This window comes from Amblyomma americanum, chromosome 1 (assembly GCF_052857255.1).
Source record: "Amblyomma americanum isolate KBUSLIRL-KWMA chromosome 1, ASM5285725v1, whole genome shotgun sequence".
Taxonomy (NCBI): domain Eukaryota; kingdom Metazoa; phylum Arthropoda; class Arachnida; order Ixodida; family Ixodidae; genus Amblyomma; species Amblyomma americanum.
This window is the reverse complement of record NC_135497.1, coordinates 519,195,471-519,216,980: the sequence shown is the minus strand read 5'-3', so window position 1 is coordinate 519,216,980 and position 21,510 is coordinate 519,195,471. Positions and strand designations below refer to the sequence as shown.

Below are 21,510 nucleotides of genomic sequence, written 5' to 3'. Positions count from 1 at the left end.
CAGGAAGTTGTGCACTCTCCATGGTATATAAAGTTGTCATTTTGAAAATATTCAGCACCCTTCATTGAAACAGTTGTGGTAAGGTCAGTATGAAGCTGCTGGTGCCTGGTATTATCGTAGAGACTTGGTATTACCGTAGAGACCGTTAAGTAACAAAAACTTCTCAATAAAACCGAACTGTGAGCACTAAATTGGGGTAATATTTCACCACATGATATTTTCATTTCTTACAGGCCTCGCTAGTGCAAAACCAGTATATTCACAACCCGTGGCTTCAAAGCAGTCTGTGCTTCAACTAACTGCAAGAGGCCTAGAAGGACAAGTGATTTCCATGGTTTTATGGCCGCTTTTCTCGTCCCACAGTAGTTAGAGCACACTGGCCTAAATAAGATAAAGGGTGCAATTTCTTCCAATACCTTTAGTGCTACACACTTCACATACTGTAGTGTTCAGAGGTATTAGTGCATACCGCTTATATGCGGACGTGGCTTCTTTCATGAACTGTTCTCTTCCCTCGAGCAGCAGTCGGGGGTCCGGAAGGCTCTCTTCCACCACTTCAAGGCACTCGGTGCTCAGTTCAACCTGTTCATCAGAACCACACAAGGACGACATAACAGTGTGTTGCACGCATTCAGGACATCAAGAAAGAACAATGCAAACAGCATCCGTGAACATACAATCGGGGACAATCGGGGACAGGCCAGTTACTTTGGTCCCCGATAGTAGAGAAGCACTGGTCCTGGGTCCTCAGAACTACTGCTAGATGCGACAAGTGACTAGATTTTCCCTGTGATAATATTGAAAGGTAGTTGGTAGAGAGCAACCAAGGGCAGGTTAAAGAATTCAAAATGCTTCTACCTAGCAACACTGGCACGTTGTATAGAAGCTCATTATTCACACCCTGATGGTTGGCGCTCTGGCAATGATACACAGAACGAAAAACCCAAACAGGCCGCCAGAGTTCAACGGACTTCTTGAGCATCTCGAATACAAACAGACACTACAGTTCTATTCGCCGCTGTCGATGAACAAGCTGTACAAAGTACATTGCCAGAAGCAGCCATGGAGTATATCTCGAGTATACTATGGGCTATGTACATAGAGCAATGTATTCAGTTCCGACAGTCAAATATATTGCTAAATATCATGTAAAAAGCACGGCCGCAACCAATTAGTTGCTTATGCAATGATCGACATGCGATCATCCATGAAAACATATAACCTTCATGTCAGAAGCTTCACGGCTCTGGCATAGTTCATGTTATGTTATAAATTGAACCTACATGAAGACTGACAGGTTCATGCAAGAGCTCCAGTGGCCCTAAGCTACCGGTTGCTGCAACGCTGCTCAAGCGTTTCAAACTGGGATCATGCAGATTCCAGCCTTGAAGCAAACATCAGCACTTTGAGCACTCCTGTCGCTCATTTGAAAATGTGAAACCTAAACATCTTGGAACAGTCACAGATGAGGCCCTGAGATCTGAAACCTGAGTGAGCAGTCAGGGAGTAAAGGCAGTGCCAAACAACACAAACCAGGAGCAAGCACGAGTTTTGGAAGAGACGTGTGCATTATGAACTGCACTATCCTCGCAAGCAGAGTTTTTCATATAATTTCGCCGTCTTCGCCATTAGAGTAACTGCAGTCGCACGAGCCACAAATTGGCAAACGTGGAAGTATACCTTTTTGCAATTTCGGTAGAGCTGCCCGAGAACCTTGCGCGAACAGTAGGTGTTCTTTGTGTCGAGCTTCTCCATGAAGTCCGGGTACATGGGTGGCTTCTCAGAGTTCTGCAAGCCCTTGAGTTCGCCGCACTTGGCGAAGTCAAGGTTGACGGCACATTTGCGCGCCAGTTCGCGGCAGCGGTGCGAGTTGATGCCGCCGTCCAGTATATCGGCCCAGACGAGGTGCGCGTTGGCAATCAGGCCGATCTTGTCACCCTTGATGTACTGGCAAAAGAAGTCCACCATGTCCTGGACCTGTGGCCGCCGTACACGAATGGCAAGTTCTCTCGTGAGACGGACGATAAACAGATTTCATGCCCCGTCCATTTACATTCGTCTAAAAACTGAAGGTCAGCGTCTTTACACGTGTGCAAAATATCTGGTGGCACTTTTAAGGGTACGAGCACGAGTGGGTCACTTCTAGGCCTGTGCTGTTGACTTTACTCTTGAGCAGGCAAGAAATGTAGACTTTTAGCAGCCATCCCTTCCCAGACAACTGCGTATATAGGAGCACAGCCGCGGCAATGCATAACTTGTGCTCGCTTTCTCACACGAAGGCGCCATTTAAAGTAAGCCATGCTGCACACTCTCTTGACGTCATCACTGACATCTCATAAAAAATCAAACAAGTTTGTTTATAAGAAAGTTTCGCATGGTTTCCTTAGCAAATAATCATCTGCTTGGATCGGTTTGGTTGTTTTGACTTAGCTACGCACAGTCACATTGGTCAACATCCAGGACAAGCATATTAGTAAACCTCAATACTCAACAAGGCACTCATATTGGTAAACCAACATGATACAATTAGCCCGACAGCTCGTCTTAATCATGTACGGACACAGTCCGATGGTCAAGCCACCACTCTCAACCTAAAATGGCCAAAAAGACGCAAGGTTTGCAAGGTAATGTCACCACTGAGCAAAGAGCGTTGCCTCTCGCGAGCGAGAACTGAGCTGCCAGGCGTCCTTTTATTTCTGCTTTTTACACGGAAATAAGAATTCCGAACATAGACAACAGGTTTACCGCTGTTACAGCCTATTGGACAACGGAACCATAACTCGACTACTGCCTCTTTTCGAACCAAAAGGCCGCCTGTAGCAGATTAAGACTCCATTACGACCCATTTGTGATCAATGTTTAAAATACAGCGACAATCCAGATTTCGTTGTATTCCACCACTGACCGTTGTTGTAGCTGAAAAATTTCAAATATATTTCATTATAGACAATACTGCAGTTGGTACAACTGGACTAATAGCACCTAAAATAGTTTATCCAGAATTATGAAGCCCCCCCCCCACCCCCCCGACTAAGACTAAGCAGACTAAGAGACCACAAAATAAGCGATATTGCTCACCCCAATAGACGCCTTTCGTTCCTTGGGTGGGTCGCTGTAGTAGTGCATGGGACTGCAGTTGTTATTGAAGATGAGGTCCTCGTACCACAGCACTGAGTACTCGTCGCCATCCAGGTCAGAACCTAAGCACAGGTAGAGACCACATTAAGGGGTACCATTGGAAACAAGCTGCGTCCGGCCGTCTCTCAAAGCAGTGATGGTGAAGGGCTTTGATAAATGACCCAATTAAATGGAGATTAGTCAGTAGAGGAATCGTTGTGACTCCGAAATGAGAAACTGCGAAATATTTTACGCCCCAGGTCATGGAACCCCACAGTGCGTTTTTTCTCACACTGTGACTGTGCTCACAGCATATATTAGTCAAAGCCCGCAGGGTCCTGGCCTTGGCAGAGCCCTGACCTAACGCACACATGAACTAAGGCACGCTATCCGTCACAAGCGCAGAGAGCGATGGTTACATCCGTCTCCACATAGCACAGTGTCAACAGGGAGCGAGCCAGGAAGGGTGCGTACCGGCCATCTCGTCGGGGTGTGGCCGCTCCCCCTTCTGAGGGAAGACAATGCAGTCGCGCACGTGATGCAGCTGCGGCACATTCACTGCCTCCAGCTTCCGGATGTCCCCCGGGTGCATGCACGGGTTCTTGGTCACGATCACGTCGCCTGCGCATCCCACCATGCATGGAATACTCAGTGACTTTCACTCAAAGTGTGGATGAAAATTCCGGTCAAAAAAAACAATCTCATGCGTCAACCTTTCGGCTCCTCTATGCGATGTAACAAAAATAATAATGGTCCTTTCATTGCAAGTCCATGAATAAAATGGATATACTCGCGGACAGCTTTTTGTGGCTATGCAGTGAAGCTACGAGGGCAAGGCGCAAGGCTTTCACATGCGCAGTCTTACCACGCTCTCACAAGGGAGAGATAGGCGTTTAAGCTGGTGGCGAGTATAGTATACTGTTTCGGCTCTAGATGCCAGTTTCTCAAGATTGCCGCGATTAGCAGCGCACAACGCACGGGTACCTCGCCCCTGTATATTCTTTATTGCATATCCGGTGCTGTCAACATAAAAGCATCGATCCGTGCAAACCACGGATATCTCCCAAGATATATCCAGGACATTTCTTGGACAACTGAGCATTAGTAAGCCCTAGCTTCGGCTTCAGATATGAGAATGCCGTGACCAGAGAAGGAGCTCGCAGGCGAGGCCGAAACGAGATAATTTCGATCAGAATCAGCACACGAGAAAACTAGGCGTGCGACCATCTATACAGACTGCAAAAAAGGTGGTAGTACCTCCGGAGAATTCTACTTTTAGATCAGACTACAAGAATCTATATTTCTGCAACAACAGCCCTCGAACACGCAGCACATTTGCATACGCCTTCAAAGCGTGTACTCGGGAACTTTATTCTCCTACCATTTCTAACTACGTTCACATTAATGGATCCTTTCGAATAAAATACGAATGGTGCTGCCTAAATGCACCGAGACCATGCTGCGCTATGCTTGCTAGCAAAAAAAGAGTTTGCTGGGATACCTTCGAGGATGGTCGCAGGGTCGTTGACCTTGTATCGTAGCATGTCGTTCGAGTACTGGACAAACACCTGCCCGTACTCGAGTGTGCCGGTCTCGTCCAGCACGCCAAACATGGTGCGCCCATAGTTCGGAGGAACCAGAATTCGAGCCTTCGTCCTCAGTTCCTCTGCAAAGGCACATACATTATCCGGCATGAAGAGGCAAGGGATCGTTGTTCACACATGTTGTTGTAGAGAAGATTCGACAAGCTCCCTGACGGCCATTTGATGCCTTACAAGCTGAAGTACTTTGCCTCAGGAAACACTGATCTTTATGGGCCATCTTTGACTTGACCATAATCTTTGTCGTCAATTCGCTGAATGTTAAGCCGGTCCGTTAGGTGCCATATATGCATTCGTCGGCTATTACAAGGCTCGTACGTGGGTCAAAAATATCTGTTGTTCACTGTAACACTGATTGAAGGCATTTAAGACCAGATATCAGCTTCTAGAAATGTATGGTTATGATAGACGCAAAGGGCAATGACTGTAACAATTACCACAATAGGCCTGGCTAATGCAAGTGACAAGTTCTCGATGGTGTCACCTATAGCTTTTAATCTATTGTCCGTAACATTACCCTCCTGGTAAGGATCTTATGATTACGCTAAACATCGCACAAAACTGACAAGGAGCATCTGGTCAAGAAATTGGAAATTTGAGATAACTTTGAATGATCTCGGAAATTAGCATAACTAATCAACAAAAGGACGAAATCGGGGCCAGGGTGCTGCCTCTCTACACTTCTTCCCAGACTATGAAATGAACAAAAACAGTTAAGCTCGTGCGTTTCACTCACTCAGGACCTTCTTGTTGACGGCGCGAACCAGAGCCCGAAAGAAGGGCTCGACTGTCAGGTCGATGCCCACGCCAGCCAGCTCCTTGTACGGGAGACGCAAGGCGCAGTAGGCGCGGAGAACCTGTGCAATTAGTAAGGCGCCCAGTTTCGTTATCAGTTTACAAGCACCGTCCCACTTCATAGGTTGTCGACCCCGTTGCCGAAACCTTGAATCCATCCTTAAATTCGACTAAAATGGGATCGGATGTCGAACATCGGTTTCAGTATTTCCATTAAATAGGATCAGCTGTCGTACATAGGGTTCAGTTATTCGTCTAGTATGGGATCGGCTGGAGTAGAACAGTGGAAACACTGACACCACACATGGCACAAAAGCTGCGAACATGAGAAAATTTCTCACATGAGCGGCCTCGTGGGGATCCATCATGCTGTCGATGAAGGAATCGAGGATTTTGTTCTGCAGCATCAGGAACACCTCGGCCTTTATGCCACTCTGCTCCAAGATGGTGATCATGGGTCGATTCAGGTAAAGAACACCTGCAAGGAGCACGGTAAATCATCACGGGCGTAAATATACTGTCACGGCAGCACGCTCAAAATGCAACTCTGTTGCAGTAATCTATCCCTACAATTTGCAATGCATGCCATGGATTATCCTCACTACTGAATCAGCGACATCCACCACAGAAGAAAGGCGTGCCTCTTCACGCTTTGTAACATACTGTGGCTCGATGACTACGCCTTCTGCCTACTTGTGGTAGCGAGCAGCAAAGTACAGGACAGTGCACGACTGCCGAAATTTCAAGCTTGAAGTCAGCTGTGTAAGTGCAGCACTGAGAGGCAAAGGTACATTGAAATTTCCATGCAAATAAGCAGTCTTTCGTCGCTATGCATTCATTTGGTACTCATTCCAGCAGGTAGAGAATGATTCATATTTGAACAGCACAATAAAACAACGGGACACAACGAAGAAAGGACACCACAAGCCAACCAACTCGCCCAGTTCACAGCTTTAATGAATGTAGAGAATGAATACCCCTCCCGTATTCTGGCCTCTCAGTTATCAGGTTTATCTGACCCAGAGGAACATTTTGTCTATAATCCTGCTTCACGTAAACTTTTCTCGATGACTGTTCGTGGCCACGTGAAAAAAAACGGCACTACACTTCAACAGGAATTGTGGGATGCTCGGCACGACAATTCATTGTAAGCATGGAACAGCACTCCAAACAATGGATAGCTGAAAATTCGCTAAGATACTCAAAAGGAGCCCAGCGCAAGCCAACTAGGACACAGCGTAACTGCAGTCGGATACAGCTGAAGAAAGCGGCTTTCCCCCGTAGAAGGACCCCCTTCCAGCCGATGGCGTCAGCAGATTTTCATAACCCAACTAGCGTGACATGCAGGAAGTGCCAGATGAAAAGCGATTGTCCACTCCCTCTTTGGTCGGGGACAGTCCCCTCCTTACATTGTCACGCCGCTCATTGCGTTATCTAGCCAGCAGGGTCATGAGAGCCGGCCGTCGCCATTGGCTGGAAGGGAGTCCTTTGACTGACAGGGAAAAGTCGATTCGCTCTTCAGTTGCATCCGACTATAGTGGACTCCAGGAGAGAGTACGGGAGAATTATGTGTCTCTGGGTCCAACTGCTTCTCTAAGCGCTTCCTGTCGATGGTCGCGGTCATAGGACATGAAGACAACGCACGCGGCTTGCTCGTCTTCAGCACGTATAGGTCGGAGTGGTCCGAGTGGAACTTGCGCATGCTCTCGCGGAAGACGATGCGACAGCCGCTCAGCGTCGGGTCCAGCAACAGCATTCCCTTGCAGCCGCCGTAGCGGATTTGAAAGGCGCACGGCTCCTCGCCCTCCTCTAGCTCCAAGGCATGGTGGACCTGCGGAAGGGCAGAAAATTACGGCTTCAACGAACGACTATGTACTTAGGTGACTCCATACATTATACTAAAACAAAAATAGGAAAAACCGCCAGGACCTTGTCATATGCGGGATCTGCGGGACTACACGATTCCCAGTTCCGTACCAGTACAAGCTTTCTCCTGGCCTGGTGCGCGTTTCACTTTATTAGGGTCACAATGGCCAGATCCGCTGGGTCATCATAGCCACAAAAAAAACTCTGTCGAGAGGTGCTTGTCTTTCACATTCTTAGAGTCACAATGGCCACATCCGCTGGGTCATCATAACCACGAAGGACACACTGCTGAGAGCACCGTCCCTAGACTTTCTGAATGGCAAGGAGGCGAGTTTTAGTACATAGTAGTCACCACCGACGGTGACACTGCCTGCCGCAGAGGAAGTCTCGTATACAGCTATCGCTGCAAAAATACCGTCCTGTGCATCACAAGTTTTTGCAGTTCAAGAAGCAGAAACCTGTCCCATGCATGGTGCATGACTAGACATTAGACGTCGGCAGCACTTGGACATTGATAACACGTCCACTGCTCACAATAGAGAGGGTTTCTGCTGGTGTATATGACAAAAATTCAAGGGTTTTCAAGGACTTTCAAGGCCTTGTCTGCGGATTTTCACGTACCACATTCCCTGTTAGAAATCCAAATAAGACAGATGTTCAGGGGTAGACAGAGGCGTGAAAAGATGAGAATTCACTGAAAAAGCGATTGTCGCTGGAGCCAACGTTTTAACAAAGAAACTTGTTTTCAGATAAAACGATGGCTCCAGTGATATTTCCTTTTTCGACCACTTATCATTGTTTGTTACATGGATGACCACTTTCAGTGTGTTAGATGATGCAAACATTTATTCGCTAAAGAAGATCAGCCAAGCAAACACTCACTCAGTCCTTAGGTGGCCTCATTTTGCTTCTCCTGAATTTTTAAGTCGATGTCCAAGATCTCCTGCTGCTTGCTCTTGGCAGTCTTCCTTAGGCTGTTTGACTTCATGATGTAAGTCAGGTCCCTGGTTGCCCCTGCTTTTTCTGCATACGAGTCTGCTGAAGCTGTCAATTCTGCAACTGCAGCTTCTAGTTTCTTTTTCTTCCTTCTGAGAGTTTCAATCTCCTTATCAATGCAGCGTTTCTTCCACTGTTTCGCATCTTCACGCTCCTGCTTTTTCTGTGTTTCCAAAAAGGCATGGTATTGGCTCCTCGCAGAAGTCACAGATGCTCTCGATTCCTTTGTGATGGGCACATTGAAAATGCCACCTGCTACACGTACAGCATCACAGATAATCCGCTGTGAAATGTCCTGCGTCCATACCAAGTTCATGCTTTTTGCACGTATCCATCAAGTTTGACGAGTGCGATGGTGCTGGCTGTGGTTCATTAGCTTGACATTCAGATATCGTCAGGAAGCTCCTTATCATGCAGCTACTCCCGGCGGCTTGCATGTGCTCTCTATGCTTTGCACTTTTTAGATTGCTTTTTAGTGCCGACTCCACCATGGTAGTGATATCGAAACACTTACAGCAAACTCTGGATTTTGCCTTGAGCGGATTTGATATGTCCACGCAAGCCACTCTCGCCAGTTGTCGTTGTTCAACCATGACCTCTGGAATTTGCATTTTCCGGGCATTGTTTGCACGCATGTTGACTGGCACACACTACGCTGCAGATGCACAAAATGTCACGATACCGCGGCACGCGCACACCCAAGCACTACACGTGCAATAAATCTCGCAATACAACCACACATACACATAACAGTGCTACGCGCGCACAAAATGTCACGATGGAACCGCACACGCACGCATAAGCATCACACGTGCACAAAACGTGACGATACAACCACACACACAAGCGCTAAACACGCACAAAGTGTAACACTTCGACCGCGCAACCACACAAACAATGGCGGCCATTTATCTACTCAACTGGAAAGCACACAGGAAATGGTTGACAGGAAACGGTAGACAAGCCAGTGTCATTGTGGCCAGACGTTCACGAGCGCCTGCTAGGCACGTGCTTACTTGACTTTGTACGAAACTTGCACTCTATTTTTAACAATATAGCAGCGTGATTTCAGGTGGGTTGAAATTTTATGAAATACAATCACTGAAAGTTTATTAAAAATAAAAATTTAGGAAACTCAAGGATTTTCAGGGATCTGCGAAAATTCCAGGACTTTCAAAGCCTTGAAAACAATCCTTTCAAATTCAAAGGTTTTCAAGGGTTTCAAGGACCCGCACGAAATTATTTAGACATACGAGGGCCTCTTCTGTCCAAAAGGAGCGAAGCATTATCATGGGCGGCAGAGTTCTGGGTAGAGTGTTCCTGTCAGGAAGTTGGATTGGATAAGATGGCTGTGAGAGTCGCGAGGCATGAACAAAAGCCTTCTGCTGTTAGCAAAAAAAAAAAAAAAACTCGCAGGACTGTACCTCCCCCCCCAAGTTAAATGCAAAGTGAAACCATCGGTCAAGCTCTGTCTGCTTCCGTGACCTTCGGGATCCCGGCCGACGGACAGACACGTTGCGGAGGATGACTACGTTGAAGTGCGGTTTCTCTCTCCCTATCTCTGTCTCTCACACAGCTAGGAATGTTACCGGGTGTCTAACGTGAACGTAAGCGCATTGGCAGCCGTGTGAAAACAATGAATTTTTCAGAAAGCCCTGCCACTGCTTGGCATGCTGCCAATTTCTCTAGTCGATTCATGTCGAGGCATATATAGTAATTGTGCGGGAGCGTCTTGGCACCGGCGAATTTCGTCGCTACCCGCGCGGGAGCAACTTGGCGCGTGGGAAAAATCACCACCGGCACAGCCACGCTTGCCTTGGTGACCTCAGTGACACATTAGCAAAGGTTAAAATAAGTTCACACTGGTTGTCGATAAGGACGATAATATACATACCTTGCGCAGCAGGCCGTGCGATATTCGCCCTATGCCGTCGCTGAAGATGTACTCGCGATGGGAACCATCGCTGCTGCGGCCAGGGGCTGCGTGGCGGATGTCCGGTTCCACAGACGTGTTTTGTCTCGGGACCGTTAACAGACCCAACGACTGCGAAAAAGCCTGCACGCAGGAAAAGAGGTCTAACGAGTGGGCCACTTCGCTATAGCTGGCTGGCTATAAGATTGGAGATACAGAATTCATGTTTGTGCAGCTGGGAGTTGTCAAACTTGTGAAACCATTGCGCAAGTATAGAGAACATTAAAGAGTAGCTTCTCAGAAGTAGAAAGTGTGTAATGGAAACAACACCTCCATAATAGGCACTGGTACTCCAAAACGAGGCTGATTTACTCAGAAAGGAGGCTGATTTGCCTGGTTAGATCTCAGGGCACCGTCCGCGCAGTGTCGTAATTATTTATGAACACTAGTCTTACTTTCCATTCCCCTCTGGAGCATTTTGACACTCCCGCATTCGATTCGAAAACGCGCAAGGCACAACTTATGATGTTGTGGATAATTTCACAGTCAGCTATGAGTCACTGCCCATGGCGCCTGATCTCTGCAGACCACTGATCAATGAGGAACTCACATTGCTACAATGCCATCCAAACATTTATGGATTAACGCAATGCACATGGCCCTCAAAGTGTGATGAATGATGGTGAATGGCAGAGACACTTGGCTCAGCCTTCTTGCAAACAAAAGCTCCGTTATTAAAAGCAAAGAAGAGATTCCCTCACACACTTTTATGCAATTTAGTCGCTTTTCTCGTCACCTCTCTCAACAAGAACGTGACTGGCCTCTGACCTGTCCGAGCCGTGCCATGAACTTGGGCACGCTGAGTATGGTTGAGAGGTCGCCGATTCCATCACGTATCTGCTCCGCGGTGCGGCCCTGATTGTCGTGCGCGTAGAACCAGATGCCGTGGTTGCGTAACTGGCTCGTCGAGCAACCCAGGAACATGAACCGGCGGCCACCAATCTTCAGGCCGGACGACAGCGGAGGCTTGATCACCTGCAGAAAACAAGCCCAAGGTTGAAGAGAGGACCTAAATGGATCTTTACATTGTCATCGCAAAGAGCACATCCCATGCAAAACTTTCCTCGGTGTTCCTATCCAATATCTTCATGCAGTTATGTGCCCTCCTCTGCACTTCATCTATATAGATCCATGCAGCAGCGGAACGAAAAAGCGACGGCGAAATCAAATTAAAATAGGCAAACAGAAGCTCAGCGATTTGAGGCTGAAATGTAGCACTACTGCTAACGTAGATTTGTCGCATGAAATTCTGATTCCCTGTGCCTTTCAGTGCGAAAGCAATTAGCCGCACTCATCGGGCATCAGCGGTGTTTGTGCGTGTGAAGCCTTTCAGTAGCAAGTGTATTACCGACTCAATAGGTGAGTGGACACGTCAGTCGCACTGTGAATAGGTGGCGCTGTCCACCTACAATTTGAGGCAGTTACGTGCCTTTCCTTCTCTCAAAACCAGTGGAAGGTTTAGACTGTCGATTTTGAAGAAAGGAAGGAACATAACTGGATCCTTGAGTAAGAGGAGAGACACCTCAACAGTGCTCTGAGGTATGTGGCAGTGGTGTCCATGTGAAAAAAAACGTGCTTTCGCCCAGTCTTTTGTGCTTGGCAATGCTAAACCGCCAGCCATTTTTTTCCCCTTCAGACTTCAGCTACTGCATTTTTTTTCAAAAATTAAGTACGCTACAGCTACTTGTTCACTGGGCGATCATGAACCTCCCAACAGCGTACCGCGCTGAGAAAGTCATCCTTGCAGGCACCCAGCGAAAAGGAGATGAGCTTGCAGTCGTCGTCCCGCACGACGATGCGCAGGGCGTAATCTGGGTCGCAGTGCTGAAGCAGGCGGCTCTTGCACACAAGTTGAGGGGGCATGTAGACGCGCCGAGTGGGCGTCAGGATCACCTTGCGCACCTTGACCATATGGGACGGTAGGTCCTGAGCGATCACCGAGCCTGTGAAAACGTCGATGCGCTGCCGGTGTGCGCGATACCGGAAGTACAGGTGCTCCAGGGCACTGCGGAACCAGAACACCTGCGCCGTACCGCGCCACAAGGACACTGTTCTTGATATGCTGGATATATAGAAGCGTTGCACAAAGATCGGTTGGAAAAAGAGGCAATAGCATTGATGTGCAGTAAGCATTGAAAGGAACTGTAGTCCGAGAAGAAATGAAATTTTTTTTTAAACACGATTATGTTCAGGGCTCACTGGCACTTCTAACGTGTAAAGTGAATTTTTTCCGTCACTTTCCGCTTAAAATGACACCTTGAGATCTAGCTCCTCAAATTGCTAAGCTACGCACCCTTCACTTATCTGTGTGCCCCTATTATCACACAATTAGCATACTGCATTTCAGCATGCAGTCTTTAACCGATCACATGTCTTTATACAGAGTTCTTTGTGTATCAAACCGAGTCCTCGTTCAGTTCTGTAATACTGCGCACTTGTCAGCCACCTTGCAGCAGCGCAGTCTAGACCATGTCATGCAGCTCTGAACGAACATCAGAGGTCTCCCATGCGCCCTCATGGTGTTACGCTTAGACCTTTTGAATAAACGCTCCCTGAACGTCGGTACGCACCGTACGCTAGCACGGTGGAAGAGATAGCAAGGCCTATCCCCTCATTTGTTCGCAACTGTTCAAAGAGCAGCTATTTTAATATCAGCGTGTACATATTTCTAAGCTAGTTATCCGATGATCAGGCACACAATAAAAAATGTCCGACATCGGTGGCTCGCATTGCATGAAAGCAAGCGTTATCCACATTTTTTTTTTGCGATACACTGGGAAGTTACAGGAAACTGCACTTTGAATTTTGTAGCGGAAAATGTCGTGAGCAAGCTTGGTCACGGCAAGCAATGTGCTGACAATAATGCAGATACAACACCTTTGGAAGATTAAAGTGCAACTTTGCTAAGAAAGCAGCATGTCACTTTTCGATGCAGTCTCTGGCAGTTCCCACTTCCGCTACCATTCCCCTACATAGTCTGCAAGCCGTCGTGAAGGAATGAGGCGGAATGCTGACACCATAAGCGCACTCCACTTGTAGCAACCTCGTCGCGAAAGAAGCAGGTGCCTCTCAGGTGTTCATCTTGGAAAAACTGGTGGAGGAGTTCAGGAGAACAACCTGCCGGGCTAGTTGGTTATGAATTCTGTTTACTAGGAAGCACAAAAAACGGACGAGGGACGGAGTAGGGGACATGAGCGCTCGTGAACGTGTTTCAGTGTCCCCTACTCCGTCCCACGTACGTTTTTTGCGCTTGCTAGAAAACAACATGGTGGAGGAGGTCCATTGCTTCTGGTCGGTTGTGCGTTCCCAAGAAAGAGGACACTGCAAACTTGAATGTAACTTGTTTCACTCTCTTTTCATAATTCGTTACACTGCCTTCCTCACATTGCCACTAGCCTCATTTTACCGTCACTATCCAAGAAAAACACAAGGTTCTACTACTGCACATGTCCGCGTAGTGTTGTCATGGGCACTAACTGAACATGCTCTGCTACATAAAACACATCTGTAGTTACACTGTTGAATTAAAAAACTAGCAGAGGTTTAGCACTTGTTGAACCTATTAATACGAGCCAAAGCTCTGTTAAGCATGGGTACATATGGTTTGGCCCCGGAGTCAGTCTGGTGCGCGTCTTATCCATGGCGAGACAGAGAACAAGCGCCAGCGAAGCAACCGTTTTTGCAACGTTTTGCTAGACACGTGGCAGAGCAGCGATGAGGCCCGCAGCGAGCGCAGCTGCGGCGACTACACAGCGAGTTCCGTATTATGACGTTCCTTGCTACACCTTCGTTGCGCCGGCTCAAGGTGATATGCGCACTAAACTTCACCTTGGAGTTGTAGTGGGAAGAGTCGAGCTTTCTCTCTAAGAAAACCGCTGTTCTGCTGCTGCCTTGAGTACAAAATTCTGCAATAAAAGCTTACTCAACATACTTCAGAAAACAACTCTTACTGAATGCCCGCTAGTGGGCGTTCGGTGGTGCCTGACGTGTGCAAAACTAAATACCAACCGTACTAACACAGCGCCCTCTACTAAGGCCACTGGGCAATCGTGCTTTTCCCTCCATCCCTGTATAGGTGGCGCAGTATTGGCCAGGTGTGAGTCAAGCAGGCTACGGATGTTAAGAGGGCCTTTAAGCTTTTGTTGTTGAAGCCAGCCTGCCAACCCAGCTCTCACCTTTCCCTGGCTAAGCGAGAAATAGATCTCGAAGAGGGCTTCTTCCAGGGCACGGGGACACTCCTCAGCGTGCGCAGCCAACTCGAGGAGCGTTTCCCGGCAGCTCTGAGCGTCCATCGCGAGCTCATCGGTGACCTGCAAAGGCGGTAATCCACATGTTGCACGTCCACGTTCGACTGTGCAGCTTTCAAGCGCCGTTCGAGTCGTACGCCCGCTTAATTCTACTTCGCTTCGGGAAGCTCCCTATTGAACACAAAATGACACCCTAGGTCCGCAAAAATGCGCGCATAGAATAGTGACGCATTTTTGTATTTACGCCAGGTCATGGCACAGCGCGATATGCCAGAACCGCCAACGCAGCAGTTCTCCGAATGAACGTCATCTTTATTCGTCAACAGCGTAGATCCGACACATTGGTGTAACCCTTACTTTGGAAGCAATATGCATTCACTCGTGACAATCCTTATTGATTCTGCATTTAAAATGGTATAGTGTGGTATGGAGGGAACGTCCCGAAGTGACTTATCCTATCAGGGACGTTGCAGCAGGCGACTCCAGAATTTGTGGCCGGAATTTTTTATTAATTTCGACCACCTGGGGATCTTTAACGAACAACGACAGCGCACACCGCACGGGCGCTTTTGCGTTTCGCCCCACTAAAGCGTGGCAGCCGCGACCAGAATTGGAACTCGGGTCCTCCGGGTCAGTAGCCGAGCACCGTAACCACTCAGCCAATGCGGCAGCTACGTTTAGAACGCACTTGACATGAATCTCCTGGAGGTCGTGTACATGGAAATTATGTGATGTACTTGATCCAATTCCGACGGATATAGAGACATGCAAAGGGTGTCTTGTACTGTCTGTTTTGTATGTCTTTTAACTTAATCTACAGAAAGCGAGAAGTTTGAAAGTGACAAGAACAAGAAATGTTCAAGAGAATCGAAGGTCTCACGCCGACGTCCTGGAACATTTCTAATCCGCACACTTTTGACCTTTGTTCTTGGGGTAGAGATTACAAGAAATCCACGCAGTGAGTTAAATCCTTACCTGAAAGCTCTCAGACCAGACGCTGAGCAAGGCGTACATAACGCCGAAGTCCTGCACGCTGGGCCTGGCCACTGCCTTCAACTCGCGTGCCTGCAACTCACGCACTGGCGCGTAAAAAACCTGTGCGTTTTTGCGCGTGTGCAGGATCAGGTTGCAGAGAGGCGCCCAGTGGCGTGGTCCACTGAGCGTCAGGCGCATCACGCGGCTCCTGCCCAGAACGTCGGCACCGCACTTGAAGGGTCCTTCACCGAACTCGACGGCCCGGTCCCACGGGGTGGTGTCGGACAGGTCGAACTGCGACAGGCAAGGTGGTGGGTGAGCAAGCTGCTGTGCGGCCTATTTTGAGGCTGACTGGAATCAATTATTATTATTTCATGGGTCAAGGAACCAACTCAGGTTAATGATGTTCTGGTCGAAATCAAGAAGAGCTATAGCATTGCAGTCCATTTGCAGGACCCGTAATGCGAATGCACGATAACCGATGGTCACTTAAGGTAACAGAGTGGATTCTAAGAGAAGGCAAGTGTAGCAGTGGGAGGCAGAGACTAATATGGGCGGATGAAATTAGGGAGTTTGCTGAGATAAGGTGATCGCAGCAGCAAAGGACAGGGTTAATTGGAGAGCCGTGCAAAAGCCTTTGTCCTGTGTTGGCACAGTTATACTATTGCTGCTGCTGATGATGATGATGACTGACCTAAGTTCAGCGCCCATCATCTACACTAATGGCTGTATTAGGAAAGAACTTCTAGAGTCACCACTGTCATAACTTAACGTTTGTGTAAAAAAACAGTGAAGTCACGACTGTACTGTCACACTATCACTATGCCCTGTGAATGGGATAGGGAATATATGGGCTCTGGGCCCGTCAAATGAAACTTTTGAGATTACCGGCGTAGTCGTTTTGGCATTTTTGTGTGGATTCCCATTGCCCGAAGTCTGTTAATGCCTCTCGAGAAAGAAGGAGAGCGGGACATGGTTGAAAAAAAAATTGAGATACCAGTAACTGGGAAACAAAGGCTAGGCGGTTAGAGTGAAAGTGCGCAAGGAGCAGAGGACGCAGAAGCAAAAGGGTGTATGCCCACTCTTGGTAGTGGTCGTGAAGCTTCACACCGCGCTCTTGTAAGCAGCAGAAGACTGGTGACGCCTAAAATGCATTTTATGCCCATTAATATCCCCTTCACCACAGCAGTCACTGGTGACGTTTCCTATACAGCTTTCCTTGCAGTCCTCCAATTTTCCGTGTTGCCTCACAGCTGCCCTTCTACGCAATGATGAAGAAATCTACGACTAAAGGAAACTGTAGCGGAAGGGGAAACCGTAAGAGTACAGGAGTGTGTTTGTAGACAGTCAAGTTTTTCCATTTTAGTCCATTGAAAGCAATTAACGATATAGCGTTGCTCACCTGTGGCAGGTAGTCGCCCTCGCGGTTGCACTGGCTGGTGGCGCTGTTGCCAGCGCACACCTTGTAAAGCAGCGGCGGATGCAACAGCTGCAGGTAGACAATAGTGGATGTCGGCGACGTCTTGCGCAGAATGATGCGGCAGATCGTCGAGTACCGCACCAGCAGCCGGAACCGCGTGGAGCTCCGCTTGCGGACATCCACGAAGTACAGGTACAACCCATTGGAACAGTGCTCAAAGTGTGCATTGCACTGTGTCACCTGGTGGAAGAGAAGGCATTCAGAAGAAGGGCCTAAACCAAATTATTCCGCTCCGACTGCGAAACTGCCGTACTTTTTAAGTATGCCTATCCATGTTGGTACAGTTTTGCACTTGCTAATTCATGCAGTGAGGCTAATACGTTCCAGGCCCTCGAAGAGCTTTATGTACTGTAAGCAAAGTATATCACATCCCTTCAGAGTCCTCTCTTAAGACTGAGGATACATTTCCTCGTCATTTGCGATGTCATGCAACCTAGCCTCGTCACCTCAAATCGCTGTTCCCTAAGAAAAATTGGACGACGAATTGCAGGTCGTTGATACAGGAAGGAGTACATGAAATTGGTTGTTTGAAATCATCCACACAGTGTAAAGCACACCCCCTTCCCCTCTCACTAGTGTTTCTAAATCTTTCTGGAGCTGCTCTTCACAGAATTAATTCCCACAACAATTTAGGCTGCACGCCAAGCAAGCCAACTAGACATGTAGGGAACCAGATGAATGGATAAGAAGCCCTTGTGCCAAAGTGCGTGACCATCAGGCCCGAAGCTCTGCTTTGCCATCACGTACCCAAGACCTGTCCTTGAAAAAAGGGTTAGATTTAATGTGCCTATGAGCTGCCACTGCCTTCCAGAAAAGAGATGCATTGACAAGTCCTGACTACCATTCTCACATCCCCCTTACGACTGGGGCTCTCAGTATCATCGAGACTATTTGCCCAACAGAAAAACACGCTGTTTTTAGGATACGACACTTTATGTCCTCACAGACTGCAATATGCAGTTTATTCCCCTGACCTTCCACCATGCAACCACCACTGCCATAACTCGAACTTCTGGATGGACACCGTCAGAAAACACACTACTGGAACCTCATCTCACCTTAAAGCCTTCAGGTGAGGTCAGCTCACTGTTGGGACAAGCCGTCTTCGCAGATGAGCTTGTCCCATCTGAAGGGCAGCTAGACTTGGCCCCTCTTCCCTTCTTTCCCCTCTTCACAGACATTGATTTGCCAGAGTGGGACGACGAAGACTTGGCCGACGAGAGTGGCGATGGCGGAGGCGGCATTGTGTAGGTGCTGTCAAAGTGCGCCACAAAAGTGTTGTACCCGAGGAAGCAGCCGAGGGCGAACGCATTCACGGGTATGTCCTTGTGCTCCGTGGCTATCTGGGTGCTGTACGGGTCGCAGAACTCCTCGAGCTCCTCGGATGCAAGCCACCATTCTGGCGGGCCGGACTTGCCCGCAGCCGCACCGTTATTAGAGCCGTTCTGGTATTGGTCGCACCTGCGGATGCGAGTGTAAAATTGACACGTGGAACCAAAAGCTGGTACAAGCTCAAGAAGCCATATGTTCGAACACAAATGGTGGCACTCTCAACACACTGGCCACCTCAATATGGCGGCTATGAGCCCGCAGACACCGATAGGTCATTAATTGCACCAGGCAAGAAATTCTGAATTGAAATGTCTGCATAAACGTGCCTCCCACCCTCCCCCAGTTTCTGAGACTGAACAGACGGAGGTGCCTATAATAATTTGCGCAGTAAGTTGTTTATGAAGCTGTGCAACCTCTTCCCCTCGATCACCATATTCTGAGCAGTGCTTCACAATTCATCTGGATATCTCAAATGGCACTGCAGTCACCTTAGTTCCAGTGTGCACAAATCTGCTAACCTCCGATTTTTGGACCCATTTCAGCGCATATGAGGAGCTTCTCAACTTATGCGACAGTAGAGGCTTGATAATATGATTGTTGAGGACGACCGAAGACCGGCTAAGGGAAAAGCCAGAAGTACTTGTCGCGCACTCACCACTTAAATACGATATGCATGAACGAGTCCTTGGGTGACCGCTCGAGTTTCAGCGTCACGTTTGCCGTCCAGTTGGGGCTCTCGTACACTTCCACCTCGCCGCAGTCTCCGGTCACCACTTGGCCCACGGCGCACTGCAGACCGAGCAGCCGCCGAAGCTGAGATGCCGTCGGCGTGCCCCATCCGGAGTCCAGACAATGGACGCGCAGCGCCATCTCCCGGCAGTTGTCCTGCCGGTCGCGAGCGCGAAACGCGGACGTTGGTGGCATCGGCCCCGGAAGCAACGGCTTTGCAGGAGGCTCCATTATGGCAGGTGACTATCCTGCCCTTTCAAACTCGGCAACTGGCTTCTGAGTTGAGTTCGACAATGTCTTCTGCTTGAGCGGAAGTCGCACAAGACCGACGGGTGGACCCGGAGCTGCTCGCTGTCTTGGCCTTTGGTGCGAGCTGCGAAGAGGCATTGCATAAGTAATTAGGGCTGAATTCAGCAGCTGCATCGTGACCATGAGTGACAGAATTCCTGATGTTGGGCACCACGACTTCATTATGGCATAAAAACCGTGATTGCAGTTAACACAGCGCTACCACATCCTGAAACATTAAGCACCGCATCCTTCTAGTCTTGCTCGGAATCGCAGAGGGGTCTAGCCAATTGATGAACAACGAACGTCTCGCAAAATGTCTTTATATGTCTGCTGCAAAAACCAGGGGGACTATCAGGATTCTTGCACCAGAAAGTTGCAATTGGCGTGTCGGAAGAGGCTTCTTTTCCTCCAAGTAGTCTCCACCGATCAGGGAGGTGACCTACCGAGGTCTAAAGCCTACGTAGACTGCGAAACGGCATTGAAGCGTACTGCTTCGGATGAACGACTGCCACGTGGGGCACTGCCATGCCTAGGTGGCCTAAGCAATTGAGGAAACAAAGCGGAAGGCTTCGGATGGATGACGAGCATGCGGGGCCGCATGTTTAAGTGGTCTAGGTCGATTACGGGCCGGTACCTTAGAGGATCGAGTGCATTGAATGAAAGATGACCGTATAGGGCACCATTAAGCCTAGGTCGATTACGGGCCTGCACCGCAGCGAATTGTTTCAGGTGAGTAATTAACGAACACATGGGGCACCAATCCAACTAATAACACCCCAACATCGCATCGGTATGCTTGGAATGAATTGAAAACAAGAGCAGCCCCACTCGCCAATGGGTGACCAGGGTCGACAACGGCCCGACACCGCAGCGGAGAGCTTCGGATAAATGACAAGCTTGCAGGCTAGAACTACGTACGTCAAGGGGCTTTGGTCTATTACGGGCCAGCACCGTCCTTCCGATGGAGGACAAGCGCGTTGAGAATCGCAAGGACTTAGTCGATTACGGCTCTTCATCGCAATGGAGTGGTTCGGAACAACAGCTACGTAGCGCATAGTCAATGAGCGCCGAAATCATAGCCAGAGAGCATTTTCCCACTTTCGTCTGCATTGGCATGAGCCCGAGCAACGAACCGGAGATCTTGTCCTCGAGCTGGGCGCCGCTAAATTGTAACAAGTCTTGCGGTTCGACTACCTCTCCTGCCTGGCGCTGCTTCTATTGCTGTAGTTTCAAAAGGGCAAGGATTTTTGAAGGCTCAGAATCGCATTTGTTCCCACCCTTTGCGGCACAAAAAATTTGGCTGAGGATTTGCTCAGCTAATCCAGGATATACAAAGCTGTTCATTAGCGTTGTCTCTGACATCGAAGTCTACGTTGATTTTTAGGAAAGGAAAGGCGAATAGCTGGCTCCCTGGGTCAGTGGATGCCTCAATCCCACTTTGAGGTACACGGCGGTGGTTAGAGAGAGGGAAATGTGGACTGCAATCATTAGCGCTGACAACGTTGTGGCAGACACGCGGCACTGCAGCAATAGGCCGCAGCGTTCATTGGCTGACCAAACTCCCGCGATCAACCAATAACTGCCACCTGGCAGGGTGGGCGCGATGACTAACCAGTGTGCGTAACGCACTCATCTTTACAGACACCAAGCCGAGTCTACAATTGCCCGATACACCAAAGCTTTCGCTCTCTAACCAGGTTCAGCAGAAGTTACGCCGTGGGTAATTTTTTTTATTCAGCTGACGCTCGGCTAGATCACGTGGTCAGGCAGCAGCCGCTCCGCGGCTGCGGAGCCCCGGTGTAGTGACGGCTCGGCGATGTCACGGGATGGGCTGCTATGGCAGCGATTCCACGTCTCGTGACGTCACGTGGTGGTGACGTCACGTTTCTCGCATCCGAGTTAGCACGCTCCTGCTAGGCCAGTAAAGCTTGTTTTAAATAGGGCGCGCTCGGTCTAGGCGAAGCTATAGGTGGCGTATGGTGAGCAGCGGCAATAGAGTCACCCCAGTGACTAAGCGACAAAAGGATGCTAGCGCCCAGCCTCAACAACTTCCGAACTCCCAGATGGCCACACAGCCCCGGTTAATGCATCTAAAACGCAAGACTGGCT

General features: G+C 48.8%; 1 protein-coding gene across 1 annotated transcript in view; it reads right to left on the bottom strand.

Moving 5' to 3' along the window:
* LOC144116226 (uncharacterized) overlaps positions 1-21,510 on the bottom strand; it is a 43,707-nt gene that overhangs the window by 9,174 nt on the left and 13,023 nt on the right. The window contains exons 2-17 of the mRNA XM_077650956.1: positions 19,037-19,483; positions 18,108-18,510; positions 16,972-17,229; positions 15,570-15,863; positions 14,523-14,657; positions 12,070-12,369; positions 11,116-11,322; positions 10,270-10,431; positions 7,158-7,344; positions 5,855-5,991; positions 5,455-5,575; positions 4,619-4,783; positions 3,592-3,738; positions 3,079-3,200; positions 1,681-1,977; positions 470-582 (exon numbers count right to left, since the gene is read on the bottom strand). Of these exons, the coding sequence (XP_077507082.1) occupies positions 470-582; positions 1,681-1,977; positions 3,079-3,200; positions 3,592-3,738; positions 4,619-4,783; positions 5,455-5,575; positions 5,855-5,991; positions 7,158-7,344; positions 10,270-10,431; positions 11,116-11,322; positions 12,070-12,369; positions 14,523-14,657; positions 15,570-15,863; positions 16,972-17,229; positions 18,108-18,510; positions 19,037-19,341 (3,353 nt within the window). The 5' untranslated portion in view covers positions 19,342-19,483. The remainder of the gene's footprint in view (positions 1-469; positions 583-1,680; positions 1,978-3,078; positions 3,201-3,591; positions 3,739-4,618; positions 4,784-5,454; positions 5,576-5,854; positions 5,992-7,157; positions 7,345-10,269; positions 10,432-11,115; positions 11,323-12,069; positions 12,370-14,522; positions 14,658-15,569; positions 15,864-16,971; positions 17,230-18,107; positions 18,511-19,036; positions 19,484-21,510) is intronic.